Here is a 20,607-nt window from a genome sequence, read left to right as displayed (position 1 = left end):
TGGCCTCTTTGAGTGAGATGGGCGCACAACCCTAGAGTCTGTCAAGACTGGCCCGTACGGGCAGGGGTACCTTTACCTTTACCATAGCTTCAAGTGTTTTTGCTGATTATAAAAAGAAAAGACAGAATATGATGACACAGTTGAGTTCGGTAGCATGCATATTTTTTGATCAGAAGAAAGATGAATGACCCATAATTCAAGTTTGTTGTATTTTGGTTTTTGGTGGGTTTTTTCCCCCAGGGGGTGGTGGTGGGTTAGTCTGAATGTTACTTCTGATTCCTGGATCCAGTGAAGAGACGACATCGTCATCATAAAGGACGAGGGACAGGAAGCTCCAGAGAGTGGCAATAAATGCCCTGCAGGGTTGCTAAGCAGGTGCCCAACTTTGCCTACCTCTGATATTAGCCGTCTTCTCGACATGCAGCATGGTAGGACTGGGTAGCATAAAAAGTGTTCTCTACTTTCAGTAACCTAGACAGCATCTTAAAAAGCAGACACATCACTTTGCCAACAAAGGTCCGTTTGGTAAAAGCTATGGTTTTCCCAGTAGTGATGTCTGGAAGTGAGAGCTGGACCATAAAGAAGGCTGATCGCCAAAGAATGGATGCTTTTGAATTATGGTGCTGGAGGAGACTCTTGAGAGTCCCATGGACTGCAAGAAGATCAAACCTATCCATTCTGAAGGAAATCAGCCCTGAGTGCTCACTGGAAGGACAGATTGTGAAGCTGAGGCTCCAATACTTTGGCCACCTCATGAGAAGAGAAGACTCCCTGGAAAAGACCCCGATGTTGGGAAAGATGGAGGGCACAAGGAGAAGGAGACGACAGAGGACGAGATGGTTGGACAGTGTTCTCGAAGCTACCAGCATGAGTTTGACCAAACTGCGGGAGGCAGTGGAAGACAGGAGTGCCTGACGTGCTCTGGTCCATGGGGTCACGAAGAGTCAGACACGACTAAACAACAATAACTTCCAGTAAATCTGAGCATACAGACATTACCACAGTCAATCTGACAGCTGAAACAGATTCACGAGAATCTCAATTTTTTTGGCTTAAAAATAAACAAATATTGCTAGTCGTCGTGGTTATGAAGATACGTTCAAAAAGACACAGGGAAGTGCCAGTAAAATATAAGTATAGTTGCTCAGCAGGCAATTGGGGGGGGGCATTCCTCCATATTTTTTTATATATAATTGTACACATAAATTGTTTCACCCATAATTGTTTCACCCATAATTTTTTCACGTTGTTTTTATATAAGCAGTCATTTTGTTTTCATAGGAAGTGGTCAATAAATGAAGCTACGTATATCCATACTTGCTTTTATTTTTATTATCAGAGGTTCAAACATTCCAACTGCTCAAAAATTCTGCAAACTGTCAATGCAGATGGCAGCACTATTGAACCACTAATCAATTTATTAGGTTATGTGTGTGCATGAGTCTATGGGAATGGTGCATGTGTATATGAATAGTGCATGAATGTGTGTGTATGTGTGTGTGTGTGAGAGAGAGAGAGAGAGAGAGAGAGAGAAATGATAACAGCCACAGAGAAGGCATTCACACACAAAAGAGCCCATCCACAAATTTACGAGTGTCTCCACTTGTATATCTAAGAACAGACCTTGACTCTTAATTTCAAAGGCAGATATTTCTGGACACCGGTGTCGGTTCATTAAAGATTTACAGCAGGCACATTAACCTTAACGTTCCCTCTTTATGGGCATGTTATTCCTGCTATAATTCTAGTGTAACTCCTCGTCGCAGTCCCCTCACAAGCCAGCTTGGGACTCTATCTCACTTGGGGGAGAAATCATTAGCCTTTCTGCCAGGATCTGAGTTGCTCTCCTATTACTTCATCCATCTCTCTCCCACCATCAAAGCAAACCCAATTTAGAAACTCCCCCACAACATTTTCACTGTTTGACATCTGCAGAACAGTGTCTTGGGATTCTGTTGTGTCTCCCACACTTCGGCTGGCCTGTAGTGATTGTAAGATTAGCCTAAGAAGTGCCCTGCTGGATGTGATCTAGAGTCCACCAGCAGCTAGTGATGATGATGATGATTACCCAACTTTAACCACCAGTTCCCAGGCTGGCTTAGAACAAATTAAACTTCAGTATTAAAATCAGAGAAAGTAGGGTAGCCATAGTTCTAGAAGTAAAGGTCAGGACACAAACGTTTTGGAGCTTTTTCTGGGAAAATAATGATATTCAAAGTTGATTAGCTTTTTTTGGGCAATCAGCATCAAGAGCCTAAACATGTCTGGGAAATTCTGGACAATCACAGGGATATGCTCCATTTATGCAGGGACTTTTTGGCCAATGCGCTCAGAGCAGTTTGTATTTTATAATAATGCTAGAAAATCTCTTATGGTGCTGGGGGAGACTCTTGAGAGTCCCATGGACTGCAAGAAGATCAAACCTCTCCATTCTTAAGGAAATCAGCCCTGAGTGCTCACTGGAAGGACAGATCCTGACGCTGAGACTCCAGTACTTTGGCCACCTCATGAGAAGAGAAGACTCCCTGGAAAAGACCCTGATTTTGGGAAAGATGGAGGGCACAAGGAGAAGGGGATGACAGAGGACGAGATGGTTGGACAGTGTTCTCAAAGCTACCAACATGAATTTGACCAAACTGTGGGAGGCAGTGGAAGACAGGAGTGCCTGGTGTGCTCTGGTCCATGGGGTCACGAAGAGTCGGACATGACTAAATGACTAAACAACAACAGGAAATCTCCAGTGCTGAAGAAACTTTTTGGGGCACAGATTTGATTGCATCCAGCACTGCATGAGCAGGGTTCCACTTGCACAGCAGGACTTCCTTTTCCTCTCCTCTCCCCACGTAACTACAGAATCTGCTCCAGAGTGTCCCCCAACCTCAGACCTTGTGGGGGGCCAGACCTTGTGGGGGGCCAGACTATCTTTTGAAAAAATAATAGTGAATGAATTCCTATGCCCCACAAACAACCCAGAGATGCATTTTAAATAAAAGGACACATTCTACTCATGTAAAAACATGCTGATTCCCAAACTGTCCGTGGGCCAGATTTAGAAGGCGATTGGGCCGCACCTGGCCCCCGGGTCTTAGTTTGCCTACCCATGCCTTAAACCAGCATTAAGCAACAGTCAGCGTACCAAATCAAGTTTGATGACTTCCAAGATTTGCCTTTGTTTTGTTTATTGATCCTTACTCTCCAACATTTCTCCGATGAAAATTGGGATGTCCTATTCCATAGTAATAATAATAGTAATAATAGTAATAATTTTATTATTTATACCCCACCCATCTGACTGGGTTGACCCAGCTACTCTGGGCAGCTTCCCACATATATAAAAGCATAATAAAATATTAAACATTTTAAAACTTCCCTATACAGGGCTGACTTCAGATGTCTTCTAAATGTTGCAGAGTTACTTATCTCCTTGGCTCAGGGGTGTGGGGTACATAACCCCATACCCTCCAACATTCCTCTTCATCAGATAGGGACGTACTAAGGAAAAGCGGGACATTCTAGAATCAAATCAGAAACCACGACGGCTTCTGTAAATCCAGGACTGTCCCTGGAAAATAGGGACACTTTGAGGGTCTGTGGATCAAATACAGCTTCTGTTACTTGGCAGAGGCAAGTTTTAATTGGTGAGGAATTCAATCGCAGGGTGCACATGTTTGTTGTGGAATTATTTTGATTCTGGCACATCCATGTAATGGGGACTGAAAATTAAAATCTTAAAGGCAGCCTTTCCTCTCAATGATGTGTTATTTGTTAAAGGATCAATTGAACTCAGGTGGGGTGAGCGACAATACGACTGTAGCCCAAACTGGGGTCCCACTGAGAAACATGAGGGAGGTATCAGCATGTTTGGAGGAACCTCAAGGTTTACAGAAGAACAAGGAACTTTAAGTCCCTCAAATAGCCCATAGCTGAATGTATGCAGTAATTATGGAATGCTTAACGTCACATGGAAAAGAAAAATAGGAATAGCTGGAATGCTAGAGTATGCTGGAAGCAGGGGCAGAGCAAGGAGGGTGCAGTGGGTCTTGTCCACACTGGGTGTCAATTTCAGTGTGTGTGGGGGGGGGGTGACAAGAAATTTTCCACACTGGGTACCACCTGACCTTGCTACACCACTGGCTGGAAGGCCCATTGCAGCGTAATGTCCTCTTGTTTTTCTATAATAATATCCTTCATTCTCTTAAGAATTCTGTGTTTTCCCCTCCCCTGCACATTTCGGCAACGGATTGTTTTGACTGATTAATCATTGGCAAGATGGATGATTCACAATCTTTTCATTAGTTCTAATTAGCAGAGCCATACTCTCATCCCCCCACCCCTTATAAAATCCATACGTATGACAGCATCGTCCATAATAGGAAAATATGTAAACAATTGCATTAAGGAGGTATGAATTTGAAACTTGGGAATCAAACGCGAGTTGCAAGAATTTCTCCCTCTCCTGAATTCATTGTGGTTCTCAAAATAGTCTGGGGAACGAGAGGGAAGCTGTCTTGGGAATTAAGGAACACGGAGAAATTAGGGAATGGGAAAAGAGTGCAACTCAGTGGCGGATCATCTGCCTTGCACGCAGAAAGTCCAAGGTTCAATTCTTGACATCTCCAGACAGGACTGGGAATGTCCACTGCCTGAAGCCCTGGAGGAGTCTGCCAGCCAGGGTGGACAATACTGAGTTAGATGGACTAATGAGTCTGACTCAGTGTAAGGCAGATTCTTTTGCTCCTACTGGTAGAATAGAAGCCTGGCATTCAGAAAGCCCTGGATTTGTTCTCCCCCATCTCCAGTTAAAAGCATCACAGATGGCTGCGTCAGGCAAGAGCCTTGACGAGCCACTGCCAGCCCGAGTGGACTATACTGGTCTCAGTAGACCAGCAGTATAAATGGAAATAAGGTTCGAAATGGGAGAAACTCGCTGATCCCATAATGAGCGTGTTTGCCACTTCAATCACCCTCCTCAGCTCTTCCAAGGAGCCACAGATATAATGAAAAAACAGTGGGAAATTCATTTATTCCACATAGGACGGCTGCCCAATTAATCCAAGACCTACCTCGCAGCCTCGGAATATCTCTCCAAACATCGGAACACGGCAGCTTGGCGAAGGTGGTTACGGAAATAGGCTGGGTTCAGAATTATGCTCCTTGGAAAATAGAAAACAAATATGCAAGTCAAAGCACTGAAGTGAAAGATTGTTCTAAGGCCATTTAACACCTAGCACTGGATAGCATGCAGGGTGTACGCAGACATATCTCCTTCCTAGTTCTGTAATGGTCACATTTCTCCCAATACCGAACAATGAATTATCACATCTCTGTTGACAGCCGAGATAGACGAACGGGCATTATTAAAATGTCTATTAAAGCTGTGTCATAAATGTAATTTCATTCATAGCATTGCCTATTACGGAAGCAGCGGTTAAAACCCCCGTGAGCATATGTTCTGCTGCATTTAGTGAGCATATAAAAATCAGCAAGACACTGCACATTATTGTAATAATGCCTTTTGTTATCTGTCATCTGCATTTTTGGGGTTGTGATAATAATCGTACATTATGCATGCAAAAATCAACATCACAATGCTGGGACTAAAAGTGCTGCTAGAACCAAGCCATGGCAGTGGGAAGGCAGACAATCTTTTCATTTTGCTTTATTGAGGCACCTTGCAATTTTACCGCAATAGGCAAGACCCCCCCCCCCCGTTTAAAACTCCTTTGAAATACTTCGCACTGAGGGTTCCCGTTTTAGATTGGAGTGTTGGAGATGCAAGACTCAGCAATGATTCAAGACCCAGATCTTGCTTCTTTTTTAAAAAAAGAGTAGAAAATGTAACGGAGTTCATTTAAAAAACATTTGCCATGATTATTATGTATACATGGCTGTAGTTTGCAAATTGTACTTTGTGTGTGTGACTCCTAGAGATTTTGGGAAATTCATCCAAGTGTTCCACAATGAAGGCCAAGCTAGTTGAGATGTCACATCCATTTTTGCATTTAATGTGCACTTTTGTCGTTGCTGTGTTGTTGTTTTTTTAAAAATGCAAATAGCAGCCTCTGATGGGGGGATAATCGCTGAGATCACAGCAGACAGAAAGGGGCAGTTTAACCCTTTCCTCCCCTGGTGTGGGCCCAGTGAAAATGGCTTCTATTCCTTGATACCAAAGGAAACTTTCAATGCATATAACAGCTTCAGAGGAGTGATTTCCATAGGAATTGCAGCTGGGAAGGAAACAGCTATGGCTCCCTCTCTCTCTTTCTAAAGTGATCACAGCCTGATAATGATCAGCCTTGCATGTTAAAAGCGAATACACTTATAGGTGGGCAAAGTAATTCTACTGGTCCCTCTTATTTTTCTTTCTGCAGATCCTGGGTAATTCTGGCTCAACACACAGTGCTAGCTCACAGCAGACTTCTAGCAATGGACAGATCCTTCATTAAATAAAAAATTAGAAGTCCCACAGCCTCAATATATTTTTTTGGCGTTTTAAAGATGAGCTAACTCAACTCAGAACTTCAACACCTTAACAAACTTGATGATCACTGAGACTGCCGCAAAAAGATTTTAAAGGCGATTATTGCTTTTGCAAACTGTAGTCAACAGTTGATAATAGCTATATTGATCGTTCCTCCGTAGGCTATTGACTGTACCGCAGCTAAGCAATAGGACTGGGGGAGGGAATCAATCATTTTCTGGTAGTTAGCCACCCATTTTCTACTTTTAGAGTATGATGTGTTCTGATAGGTGTGTACACACACACAAACCTGCGACTAAGTTGTAGCAAAATCTCAGCAAATTGGTTCTCAGGTTTTCCTTCTTTTCAGACTGATTCCCTCCTAATCTTATGACGATCTGCTCAACTGCTTTTGCTTTCTCTGCTCTATGGAAGAGTACGATCGCGATTCCTAATACCTTTGTAACTCACTTGCTAAATGCGGAGATCTGTAAGCTACTTTTGCTTGCTTGATAGTTTCAGGGGTTATCCAGATGATTGTTCAAAGCATGTCTGGACCATGTTTTAACATTGGCAGCATAGTCTCCTAGAGCTTGGCGAAAAGCAATAGCATACCATTCTAGTCCATGTGTAATCAAAGGGGGCCAAACTGCAGAGGGGTAACAAGGGAGAAAACTTTGCTATGTCCCTGGCAGAGACCAGGGAGAAGAGACGGTGAAAGAAGACTGGAAGAAATTTAAAGATTATCTACAGAAACATTATAAGATCAATGAATGTTAGAATGACATCAGGTTGAATGTAAAAGGTTATTAGTTAAAAGTTTAAAAATTAAAAGACTTAATATTTTAAGATATAAGATGATTAAGTTATATTAAGATATTGAAATTATGACAAAAATTAATCAAGACAAAAGGAAGGGATTTGCTGATTAAATATATGATTTGGAATACAGTGAAGGGAGGTTTGGGGAAGTCGGTGAAATAAGTTAATGCAAGAAATTTTGTGAAGATGAAATTGTTTTTATTGTTGTTGTTTTTTCTTTTTGATGTTTTGTGTTTTTGTAACTTTGTATTCTTTTTGTTGCTTTTTTAGTATCTTTTTTTTGTCTTTTGTGTTAAAACTTAATAAAAATATTTTTTTTTTTAAAAAGAAAACTTTGCCATGTCAAAAGATCAAGTTTATTTATCATTTTCTTTAAACAGAGGAGAAGTGGAGCGAAAAGATGCACAGTCTCCAAGGCGCTAAAAACAACAAGCGCAGATGGTACATTACACCCAGCAGACTGGCTAAAATGTATAAAACCAGTTCAAACCTTTGCTGGAAGTGTAAAGAACTAGAGCAGTGGTGTCCAAACTTTTTCCAAAGAGGGCCAGATTTGATGAAGTGAAGGGCCATGAGGGCCGACCAAAGTCTTTTAGGATTGAAGTTGTGGAGGGAACAATGCACTACATATGGTGGAGCTGTAAAAACATAAAAAGCTTTAGGGAACTTATTTATAATGAACTTTAAAAAATGTTTAAATTAACGTTTACCAAAAAACCTGAAGCCTTCCTCTAGGTATTATGGCATCAGACACTCCAAAAGAAAGAAGGAGGATTTTTATATATGCATAGCCAAAGGGTGGAAAGGAGATTAAACACCAGCTAAAGAGGAGTGGCGCTGGGACGCGGGTGGCGCTGTAGGTTAAACCACAGAGCCTAGGACTTGCCGATCAGAAGATCGGCGGTTTGAATCCCGGCGACGGGGTGAGCTCCCGTTGCTCGGTCCCTGCTCCTGCCAACCTAGCAGTTCGAAAGCATGTCAAAGTGCAAGTAGATAAATAGGTACCGCTCTGGTGGGAAGCTAAACAGCATTTCCATGTGCTGCTCTGGTTCGCCAGAAGCAGCTTAGTCATGCTGGCCACATGACCCGGAAGCTGTACGCCGGCTCCCTCGGCCAATAAAGCGAGATGAGCGCCACAACCCTAGAGTCAGTCACGGCTGGACCTAATGGTCAGGGATCCCTTTACCTAAAGAGGAGTGCAAGTTAAATTATTTGAGTATATAGAATTAGCGAACATGAAAGAAAAGGTCAGAGACTGGCCGATCCAAAAGTTTAACAAAAAATGGGACATCCATAGACTACATTTAAAAGAACACTGTCCCCATACCAAATCTTTAATATGCTTTGATTAACTCTTGTAATAACACAAGTTAAAAAGAATGCAAACAACATTTAAAATTGGTGAGGTTTACTGAAAAACAGATGCAGTTAATAAGGAAATAAAGGATCCATGCAGAGGAGGTTGGAAGTCATCAGGCGGAGAAGAAAGTTACATTTTTTTCCCTTTTGGGGGGTTTTATTGTCCTTTTTATGTATTGGTAGTGATTTGCTTGTAATGCTTCTGTGTTTTGGTGTTTTAAGGTGATTGGATGTATTGTTTATAAACCGATAAAGATTGAACTGAAAACAACAACAACAACAACAACAACAAGTGTACCCATTCAGGAGAAGAAAAGCAAAAGGTTCACAAAAATGGCAGTCTTACTTCTCTGTCTCTTGCTTTAAAAAGAACAAGGGAGAAGAGCAACAGAAATGTCCTTGTGCCCCTGAATAAAATTTTCTCAGGCCAGTTAATATACAACAGAGTTAGTTGCTTTTAGCATTCACATAACTGCCTCTATACTGATGGATGTGTCTGCTAATGCTCCCGTTCATCTGCCTCATGTTCTCCTCCTGAACTGTTTTACCAAGCTGCAGATGTACTGTTTGACAGATAACAGGGTGGGTATAGTCCCTCTGTGATTTCCCACCTTGCAGAAAACCATCCAAAAATGTTCTGGACTCCTCCAGAAACCTCAAGCAGTAATTGTGTTGCAAAGAAGAAATGTATGGTAGTATCTCAGCAGACCACAGCATGGCCAGAGAGCTAGTCTGAAGAAGAAGGCTCTGCAGAATACCCAGAGAAAAAGGATTCAGCTATGGATTGCCACCCTACGGCTGTGGATTTGAACCAGGCAGAGGGCCTTCCCGGTAGTGGCGCCCTCCCTGTGCAACACCCTCCCTTCAGATGTCAAGGAGACAAAGAACTACACAACTTTTAGAAGACATGTGAAGGCAACTCTGGGGAGGTTTTTAATGCTTGATGTTTTTGTTATGTTTTTAGATAAGCTGTAAGCCGCCCAGAGTGGCTGGGGGAACCCAGCCAGATGGGCAGGGTATTATTATTATTATTATTATTCCTCAGGCAATGAAGAAGAATCCTTACTTGCATAGCCCAGGACCACTCACTCCCAATAAGCTTCTGGCAAGACAAGGCAGAAGGTGTAACTCAAGGGTAGTCGGTGTGGTGTCCTCCAAGTGTTTCTGGACTACAAGACTCCCATCAGGGATGTTCATTGGCCACCAAGGGATGCTAGGCTGTCAAGAACCAAGTCACAGGGCTGCCCCTTTATGCACTCAATGGACCTGCGTGTCAGCATCTTCCCCTTGCTTCTGGGAGCTGTCCCAGGTCCTGACTTTTCCATAGCAAGTTTATCCCTGTCTCTCTCATTTACACCAACGGCAGATTTCTACCTGAAGTGCTTAAAAAACCCATCATAATGTAACATAATAATATAAACTCTTTTGACTGCCATCTAGCAGCAGCCATCCCATGATGCTACAGCAGCTTTCCTCCTCCCTTCTCCCTCTTGATTCTTTCTCCTTCCGAATTGGAAGCCCTAGATCAGGGACTGTTTTATTACGGATCTTTGTAAGCTGCTTTGGGAACCTTTTATTTCCCTTTTTCTTGGGCTGAAAAGTGGAGTAAAACCCCAGAAGAGAGCAGAAGAGAACTGTAATGAAAAAGTCAGGGTTAGCTTGTTTTTTTTGTTTTTTTTTTTTTTGTAGTTGCCCAGTTTTACTGCCCAACAGTGCAAATTCTCTATGTTTCTGCACAGAAGAAAGCTATAGTAAATTCTGTGGGGCTTAATTCCAGGTAAGTGGAGTTAGAATTGCTAATAACATATAGAGATATTTTGTTGAGTTGTGTGTGAGTGTGTGTGTGTGTGTGGGGGGGGGGGGTTGAAATTCACCCCGCCACACTAGAAGTACAAACAATGCGAATTAATTAACTAATTATTCCTGCATTGTAGGGAGTTGGATTAGATGACCCTTGGGTCCCTTCCAACTCTTAAGATCCAATGATTCTATGAACAAAGGAAAACATTTCCAGTACCTCAAATTCTCCTTGCACAGCGAGCTGTTAATGGGCAGAAGATCAAAAAGAATAACAATGGAGGCTTCTGGCAAATGTATTGTTGGTTGTCAGCCATCATTCATTCTTTCTTTCTCTGTGTGTCAGTTTTTGAGCGCGCACACACACATGTTTGAATTAAGAGAAATATGAAAGTAAACCACTGTATATGGATATCAGACCTGTCATCTTGTGATGTGTCCCTCCTGCCACTCTTAAATGGCTGCACTAAAGTAAACATGAAATAGATTTTCATTTATTTTTCATCTTCCCTGTAATCTAAAGACTGTCCTGTAAATGCCTCCAGTAAATCACTTGGTCAGTTTTCCCTCAACCAAGCAGCCTGTAAGTAATATAGTATATCAACCCATTTTTGACATTTTCATTTTTTCATCTTGACATCTTCTCAAAAAAACCCTTCAAAATAGTATGCTGTTGTCCCTATTATCTGTCCTTCCTTTTTTAAAAAAAGAAAGGAAAAAGGGAGGGAACTAGGCATCATCTCTCCACAGAAAAAAAGCTATCAGTGCATATGAATAAGGAATGTCCGTATTAAACCATAATCCCCTGTCTATAGTTGGTTGTTCACATTTGCTGTCCAGCTCCCAAGAAACAGATACACTGAGAAAATCAAGGTGCTATATGAAAAATTGATTCTTAAAAGTCAGTGGTCTTTTACGCCTCAGTAACAATCTCATTCTTGTCCCCTTTCCCCCTGCAATTGGGCCTGGGCCAAAAGACAGTTATCTCTGAACAACCCCATTTGTGTCAGTAGAATCCTACTTGCAAAGCCTGGACTTTTAAAAAATCATATATATTTTCTAACGCAGTGAACTCTTAGACCTGATCTAGAGGGTTGGTCCAAGACAAAAGCATCAAATGATGTGTGCGCCCCCACTTCAAGGTGCATAGTATTCAGGGCCAATCAAGTTATTTTGGCACCTGAGGCAGAGAATCACGCAAGTGCATCTTCCCCCTCCCCAGCAGTAAAAGTACAACAATACAAAAGCTAAATATATATATAACGATTTGCTGCTCTTTCATAGCTGACAATAGCTATGCACAAAAGCAACCGTTAAATAGAAAGCAATTTCCTACTCTTTCATGAGATCCTAAGCCCGCTGTCTCAGGCAGCTGCCTCACTCAACCTAATGGAATGGCAGGCTTTGAAGTTGATCCATATATGCAGACGAATGAGGTGGTAGAGTCCTGAAATGGCAGCGTGGACTGTGCCACTTCTGACTACAGGTGAGAATCCAACAACTAAGCACATCAGGAAAACCTTAGTCAGGTTACCAGACGTCCCTGTTTCCCTGGGACAGTCCCCGGATTTGTGAATAAGTCCCCAGGCAAATTCCATCGCCAGAATGTCCCCGGATTTCATCTAATGTCCCCGGGAAACACAGCAGCGGCAGTCTCAGCAGCCCGGAGCAGTTGGCTCTAGCTGGCTTCAGGAGCTGCTCAGAAGTCCCCATATGATGGTGGTGCAGGGGCTCAAAGATGCAGCTTCCGGGCTGCCTCCACCTTTCCTGACCCCAGCAACTAAGCTGTGAAGGGAGACTTCATGCTGCCTATTGGAGCAGCCTCCTAACTCCTACTTGCGTGCAAGCAGGAGCGGCGATGGGATCTCTCAGCTGTGAAGGGAGACTTCACGCTGTATCAGAGCTTGTGTGCAAGCAAGAGGGAGCAGGGATCTCTCAGATAGGCAACGGGAAGCCTCCCTTCCCAGCTGAGGGATCCCCGCCCCCTCCTGCTTACACGTTGGGATGGGGCTGCTCCAAAAGGCAGTGTGAAACCTCCCTTTCCTCTGCCACCCCCATTGCTGCAGCATCAATGTCCTGAACATGTAGTATGTATGTATGTATGTATGTATGTATTTAAAATGTGCCCAGATTCATTGAAAAAAATCTGGTAATCTTACCTTAGTCTTCTCCCTCCTGATCTAGCTTTCTACTTCCACAAAAAGAAGGATGGAAAAAGAGTCATCTTCCACCTGCATCCTGAAGTGGTACAATCCATTCATTGTACCACCTCAAGAAACTACACTTTTAGGCCCCATCTACTACCCGGAAAAACTGTCTGCGGACAAACGTCGGCTCCCTCAGCCAGTAAAGCGAGATGAGCGCCGCAACCCCAGAGTCGTTTGCGACTGGACTTAACTGTCAGGGGTCCTTTACCTGTACCTTTTTATGACAAGGGGAGAAGAAGGGGAACATTTTGTTGTGCAAACAGAAATAGCTGCACTGACGGAATGATTGCCACGGTGTTATGTTGGATTCTACCCTGACAACACCAAGTGTAAAGACTCACAAAATGTACATGGAAACTACATACTAAGGGGGCAGAAGGAAGAGGGTTTTGTTTGGGCAAATGGGTCTGTGTGTTGGCTGGGCTGCTCATGCTGGAATGGGTCGTTTAGTAGTGATGTATGGAAGTGAGAGCTGGACCATAAAGAAGGCTGATCGCCGAAGAATTGACGCTTTTGAATTATGGTGCTGGAGGAGACCCTTGAGAGTCCCATGGACTGCAAGAAGATCAAACCTCTCCATTCTGAAGGAAATCAGCCCTGAGTGCTCACTGGAAGGACAGATCCTGAAGCTGAGGCTCCAATACTTTGGCCCCCTCATGAGAAGAGAAGACTCACTGGAAAAGACCCTGATGTTGGGAAAGATGGAGGGCACAAGGAGAAGGGGACGACAGAGGACGAGATGGTTAGACAGTGTTCTCAAAGCTACAAACATGAATCTGACCAAACTGCGGTGGAAGACAGGAGTGCCTGGTGTGCTCTGGTCCATGGTGTCACGAAGAGTCGGACATGACTAAACGACTAAACAACAACAACAAGATACCCAGTTGAATTGTCACCAATATTTTTTGGCCACTTGGATTGAGAATGTATTTTGCACGCTCACAATATTTGCAACACCATCGGTGGGATGGGGGGAAGAAATCTGTTCGTAATTGCAAACAGATTAATCTGCCCTCCATCTCTGGTTTCATTAACTATGGAAGAGAACAGGGAGATTGTTTCCTCTGATGCTCTCCCTCCCCTGCCCTGTTCGCAAAATAAAAAATGGAGCTTGTTTTTGAGCCTCTGGTTCAGCAACCTGAATTACTCCCAATACAGACGGACAGGTTTTGCTTTCCTCTGTCTTGTTCGCATAGTACATAGCTGTCTGATTTCCCAACAGAATAAGGACTAATTTCTTGACTAGCCAAATCTTGCTAATGTCTTTATAGCTGTTGTCATTTCGAAGAGGAGACGTATCATTGCTTTTTGTGAAACCTGTTTGCGTTTGCTTTAATCTTTCCGCTGTAGCTATAATTTCTACTCCTTCGGGGCAAAAATGAGAAAGTAAAGTACCCGCCTCCAAATATACTAAGCCAGACCACTCTTTCACAGAGAGATCAGCACCGATGGGTGTGCGTATTGCTCTTCTTAATTCAGCAGGGACAACGTCGAATCTATGGATGCCGCTGTAATCCAATAGGTTTGATCTGTGACCCAGATATTATGGTCCCTCTGCAGCAGACAATTATCTCAAATCCTCTTCATATCCAATCCAATCCTTTCCAGTTTACTTTCCATGCCAGGTAAACATTCTTGCTGGCTGCATGTTTGAATTTGTGTGTGATTGTAATTAGCACATTCTATTTTTACAAAATTTAAAAAGGAGACACGTGTTTGTGTGCTTGTGCGACCAAAGGGGGAGGATGAGTCCCAATGAAAATTACCGCTCCTGTGCCCATCAACAAGCTGCCATTTGTGCTGGGAAGGAAGCCTCCGTTGGTGCAAATGGTTTATTGCATATCTTATTTTACTGTTTTATTGTAGGTTTTTATAGTAAACTGTTGCGTCTCTTGTGATCAATAGCAGGGGATAGATACACAGAGCCACCAAGCAAGCTTTGGCAATTTTTCCTAGGGAGAGGCATTAGTCTACGAGCATAAACAAGTTTTTTAAAAATTGGGGAATAGAAAGGAAAGACCTTGTTTAGGGAAGTTTTTAATGTTTGATGTTTCATTGTGTTTTTAATATTCTGTTGGGAGCCGCCCAGAGTGGCTGGGGAAATCCAGCCAGATGGGCGGGGTATAAATAATAAAACTATTATTATTATTATTACCTGTGGGGAAATGTTGGTGGTGGAACATCCAGGCAAACATCTCTAGATCAGTGGTGGGCAACGAGGTACCCTCCAGATGTTTTGGACTACAATTCCTATCAGCCTCAGCCAGCACAGCCAGTGGTCAAGAATGATGGGAGTTGTTATGTACTGAGTTGAATAGGATCGAAACTGCAGCAGTCTGATTGGTCCTAGAACAATAGGATCCAAATCACAGCAGTCTGATTGGTCCTAGAACAATAGGATTCAGAATGCATCAGTCTGATTGGTCCTAGAACAATGCAGCAGTCTGATTGGTTGGCAGGAACCACCCAATCATGCTCCAGATATAAGTGAATCCACAACCTGATTGGCTTACAGTAGAATTCCAGAATTAGCCAATCATGTGCAGCCCATTGTGTAAATAATGTATATAAAGCAGATACTTTGAGGGGACATTCATTCCTCCTCACCACTATGAGCTGAATAAAGAGCATGAAATCACTTTGCGACTCTGAGTATATTTCAGGAGTTGTAGTCCACAACTTCTGGAGAGCACCACATTGGCTAGCCCTGCTCTATAATATTTTGTGTGACTTGGAAAGTGCCAAATTTAGCCATTTCACAGTGGAACAAGGCTTTAAACTACTTGAAGAAGGGACTTCATTGTCTGATGGGATGTTTCCTCCACCTGTTAGGTAAAGCTACCCAGTTTTGCTCATATCAACACTTTTACCTGACATAGCACCTGAAACTAGTTCTCACCTCTGTTGGTATAAAGATTGCCTAGCATACTTTTTTTGTCAGGGCCTAAAAATGGCCCAGAGTGTTTCCTAGATGCAAAATGGATGGTAGTGACTCAGCAGTCCTTTCTCATACTACGGTAATTCTTTGTTTACCGGAAGGTTCCAGGTGCCTGAGGCCTCCATACATAGCTGTATCCAGGTGTGAGAGTCAGTCAGTCTTTCTTTTGTTTTCAAGCTATGCAGTTCATTGGCGTCTCTCTGTAAAGCCATTTCCGAGCTTGGGAGGAGAGGGAGTTGCGGGTTAACCCCTCCCACACACGCGGGGGCTGGCCTTTTGCCCCCGCAAGATTCAGGGAATCCCCGGACGTGCCTTCGACCCAGCCCGCCAATCAGCGGGCAGGGGAGGCGTGGCCTAGCCTACTTAAGGCCAGGCACGTCTGGGGACTGCCCTCTTTCCCCTTTCCAGCTGAGCGATTTTCCCATCCCACCCACCCTTAGGCTTAGCTAGCCATGACCTTGCTATGGACTCCGGTTGGTCGCCGCAAGGGGCCTGGTAGGAATTTTTCCAATTTGGCGCACTTCTAGCCTTTTGGTTTTTTCGCCTACCTCGTAGCAAACGTCACAACTTCTGCGGTATTGGCGGTTAGGCATTGGCAGGGGTTAATTGTTATGCAAATGAATGGGGGGGAAGGAAGCGCCATCACCTTCCCCCAAGGAAAAGGGTAGTCCGGTAGAGGACTCCGGGGGGCGTTGCCTTGTCCGAAACCTAGGGAGGTAAGGGCCTCCGGCACGCCCCTGAGCGGTGACACGCGTGGGATCTTAGTTGGCGTACTTCAACAGGACTCCCACGACTTGTGGAAAACCCTTCCCGGTCCCCATGCCGGGTAGTCGATAGGAGCCAATGCCTAAGGCCAATACCTTTCAATTCTGTAATCAAAAAAGTTGTGGCCTTTTTATGCCCATTAACCTTAAATAACGTGTCCAGTGTCTTCATTTCACATGGGGGAGGGGACTTGCCACGCAACTGCTTTTCTGAACTATGCACCCAGCCAGGGATCTGGCCGTGGACTTGCAACCACTATGCTTATTCAAATACTTCAGTAAAGCACATTTGCTGATGGAGTGAGCTGTTTGTGTGATTCATTTGCTGCCAGCTCTCTGCTGAGTTACTCTGCTGAACTCTTTACATGCCCTGGGGCCTGAGAGACCAGGCATGCATACCAGGAAAGTCCCGGGGGGGGGGGGTCGCCAGGACTCTAATCCTGACCATTTTTATTCCCGCTTTCCTCCTACCTAAGGATGGAGACGGACCTGAGTAACAGCTGGTTTTTGTAAACCCAAAGCAGGGAATCGGACATTGTTATGTTTCACTTTCTCAACAGGTAGCTCAGAGATCCTCCTCTGAATGTCTGTTACGTTCTCCTACATTCTGACTTAGGCTTTTTTTTATCAAACTCGGTGACTTTATCAGCATCTGAGCTTCTCCCATCCCCATGTTTTCCATCTAGACAGATGAAGAGTTTGGGAGAATCTGGAAGTCTCAATGCTATTTTGTGATATTTTGGTTGGCCCAATAAAAGTACTGCCCTAATATTGATTGTGGGTCCCCCCCCCCGCCTTAGAAAATGACAACTCCTTCATGTCCTAGATTCTATAAGAAGAAGTACACTGTAGGTTGAGAATGTGGTTGCCGTTAAAACCTTGTTTATGGAAGACAATCTTACTTGGCTATGAGTGATCACCAAAGAAGAAGAAGAAGCCACTGTAGCTGAGTCTAAACCACTCAGTAATTGTAGACTTATTTTGCATTTAGGTAAAAACAACAAACAAGAAGAAGAAGAAGAAGAAGAAGAAGAAGAAGAAGAGGAAGAAGAAGAAGAAGAAGAAGAAGAAGAAGAAGAAGAACAACAACAACAACAACAACAACAACAACATATACACAAACCCTACTGTTTCCCAATAATTCCTTAAAAGGTAAAGGGACCCCTGACCATTAGGTCCAGTCATGGCCGACTCTGGGGTTGCGGCGTTCATCTTGTTTAACTGGTCGAGGGAGCCGGCGTACAGCTTCTGGATCATGTGGCCAGAATGACTAAGCCACTTCTGGTGAACCAGAGCAGCACACGGAAATGCCATTTACCTTCCCGCCAGAGTGGTACCTTTTTATCTACTTGCACTTGACGTGCTTTCGAACTGCTAGGTGGGCAGGAGCTGGGACCGAGCAATGGGAGCTCATCCCATTGCAGGGATTCGAACCACCGACCTTCTGATCGGCAAGTCCTAGGCTCTATGGTTTAACCCACAGCACCACCCACGTCCCTAATAATTCCTTACACTCTCATTAATTTGTACTCATTATTTTTAATGCATAGTAATGTTACATGGAACAAGCAGTGGTAAGAGAGAGCGAGAGAGACACAGACTCTGTGATGTAGAAAATAACTTGCATAAAAAAGTATTAGGAATGCACCTAATAAATTTTGACAATGTCCTTAGGCGCAGTACTTTAGCACTGTGTGGAAACTCTACTTTGTCAAAGGCTATATCAGCCTCACAAATAATATAAAATAAGGGGCCAAAATTAGGTTTTAATCCTGTAGCACTTATGCGTTAAACTCAATGAAACTCAACTTCTAATTAAACATGTATAAGCTTCGGTTGCACAGTATAACTCCCTACCTGCATTAATGTCAGTGGGAGAGAGGTAGGCACCTGCTGATCTCTCCCATGAAGTCAGCGGGATGCATGTACTTAACTTTGGCTGGATCGGGACCAGTTTGTTTTAACCTGGAAGTTTAAGGAAGCTGCTGTTTGGGGTTAAGACTCCACATCTGGATCTTATTACCTCTGGAAGCACTGAATTCAGGATGCAGTCAGTCCTGCTATAGATGCAATGGAGGTGTGCTGACTCGTTGTTTTGTACCCAACCTGACGTTTCCCCTTTGTTTCCAGAGAAGGATCTATCCATTAACAGAGACAGCAGAACAGTCCTCCCTGATCATAATTTCTCTGTCTACAAGCGTTGCAATTTTTAATGCAAAATTGATCAGCAAACCACCCCAAACCATGGGAACAGACTGATCTGGATATATGCTCTTCCCTGTAGATTGTGACCTTGATCAGTATAAATCTTATAACAGCTCTTTGTATAAAGCACACTTTTGTTTATGAAAACTACCACTCTTCCTCCCTTTTATGAAAAAAAAAAATCTATGTGAAGAGTAATATCCTTTACGGAATTTATTTCATGCTGATTTACATTCTTGGATGCTTGTTATAATTGGTTTACAGAAGATACAATTTCTGGGTTTTCTTTTTCTGCTATTTCTTTCCTTGATTTATGACTCCTGTCTTTTTTCTTGGAAGATTTAAGTGACAAACATTGATATGTGTTATCTATTTGTTGGATTAAATATGGATCCTGCACTACGCAGAGATTGCAGGGGTAGGCACCATGTTAAATGTAGGAAATAAATGTCAAAGTAGGAGCAGCTGTGAAACATTTTCCCAGTTCTGTCTCTAGACAGGATTGTAAAAGGGACTGCACCAAATTATTGATTGGGAGGGGGTACACATTTGCATATTTTTAGATTGTTATTAAAAGTTTTTAGTTTTATAATATATTTAGTTTCATTCTATTGTTTTATCACTTAGAGGATTGCCACCCATTATTATTATTATTATTATTATTATTATTATTATTATTATTATTTACAGTGAGCACCCCACTGAAAGCAATGAAGCACAGACAGATTAACCCTCAACTTGGAAGTGCCATAACTCAGTGATAGAGCATGTAAGTAAAGGTAAGTAAAGGACCCCTGACCATTGGGTCCAGCCATGACTGACTCTGGGGTTGCGGCACTCATCTCGCTTTATTGGCCGAGGGAGCCGGGGTACAGCTTCCGGGTCATATGGCCAGCATGACTAAGCCACTTCTGGCGAACCAGAGCAGCGCACAGAAATGCCGTTTACCTTCCCGCCGGAGCGGTACCTATTTATCTACCTGCACTTTGACGTGCTTTCGAACTGCTAGGTTGGCAGGAGCTGGGACAGAGCAACGGGAGCTCACCCCGTTGCGGGGATTTGAACCGCCAACCCTCTGATCAGCAAGTCCTAGGCTCTGTGGTTTAGCCCACAGCGCCACCCGCATCCCTATTTTTATGCAGAAGTTCTCAGGTTTGGTCCCTGGAGAGCCATTGCTAGTTCATGCAGACAGTATTGAGGTAGGTCAGGGGTCAGCAAACTTTTTCAGCAGGGGGCCAGTCCACCATCCTTAGACCTTGTGGGGGGCTGGACTATATTTTGAAAAAAATAATGAATGAATTCCTATGCCCCGCAAATAACGCAGAGATGCATTTTAAATAAAAGCACACATTCTACTCATGTAAAAACACCAGGCAGGCCCCACAAATAACTCAGAGATGCGTTTTAAATAAAATAACCCATTCTACTCATGTGAAACTTTATGATTCCCGGACCATCCATGGGCCGGATTTAGAAGGTGATTGGGCCGGATCCGGCCCCTGGGCCTTAGTTTGCCTACCCATGAGGTAGGTGGACCATATAATCTGACCTGGGGTAAAGTCCTATAGGTGCTTCAGTGCAGATCTGAGTTGTGAAGTGTCTCCACTCGATTGGGGCAATTCTGGTTCATGGTTTCATCATATACTAAATATAGATATTTGGTAACTTAGATACCTGATACTACAGCCTGTTTTAAAACAGACTTGCAGGCTGCTGTTCACCATGATCTGAAGAGCCCCTTTACACAGGGACACTCACTTGCCACATTCAAAGGAAGGCTATCTGTAGGGCTGACCATACCATGAAGCAATATGAAGCAGCTGCTTCAACCAGTGGACTCCAGAGGGAGTGTTGTTTTCTCGTCACCAGTATCTACTTCTACATACAATGAGCTTCCGAGGGCTACCGTATTTTTTCTCTATAAGACTCACTTTTTCCCTCCTAAAAAGTAAGGGGAAATGTGTGTGCGTCTTATGGAGCGAATGCAGGCTGCGCAGCTATCCCAGAAGCCAGAACAGCAAGAGGGATTGCTGCTTTCGCTGCGCAGTGATCCCT

The 20,607-nt window shown here is 43.5% G+C and overlaps 1 protein-coding gene across 1 annotated transcript in view; it reads right to left on the bottom strand.

Moving 5' to 3' along the window:
- Positions 1-20,607, bottom strand: part of SPATA16 (spermatogenesis associated 16) — a 163,407-nt gene that overhangs the window by 88,390 nt on the left and 54,410 nt on the right. The window contains exon 4 of the mRNA XM_083442238.1: positions 5,064-5,153. Coding sequence (XP_083298364.1) covers positions 5,064-5,153 — 90 coding nt within the window. The remainder of the gene's footprint in view (positions 1-5,063; positions 5,154-20,607) is intronic.

The sequence above is a fragment of the Podarcis tiliguerta genome (genome assembly GCF_965153285.1).
Source record: "Podarcis tiliguerta genome assembly, chromosome: 5".
Classification (NCBI taxonomy): domain Eukaryota; kingdom Metazoa; phylum Chordata; class Lepidosauria; order Squamata; family Lacertidae; genus Podarcis; species Podarcis tiliguerta.
This window is presented reverse-complemented; position numbering and strand designations above follow the sequence as displayed.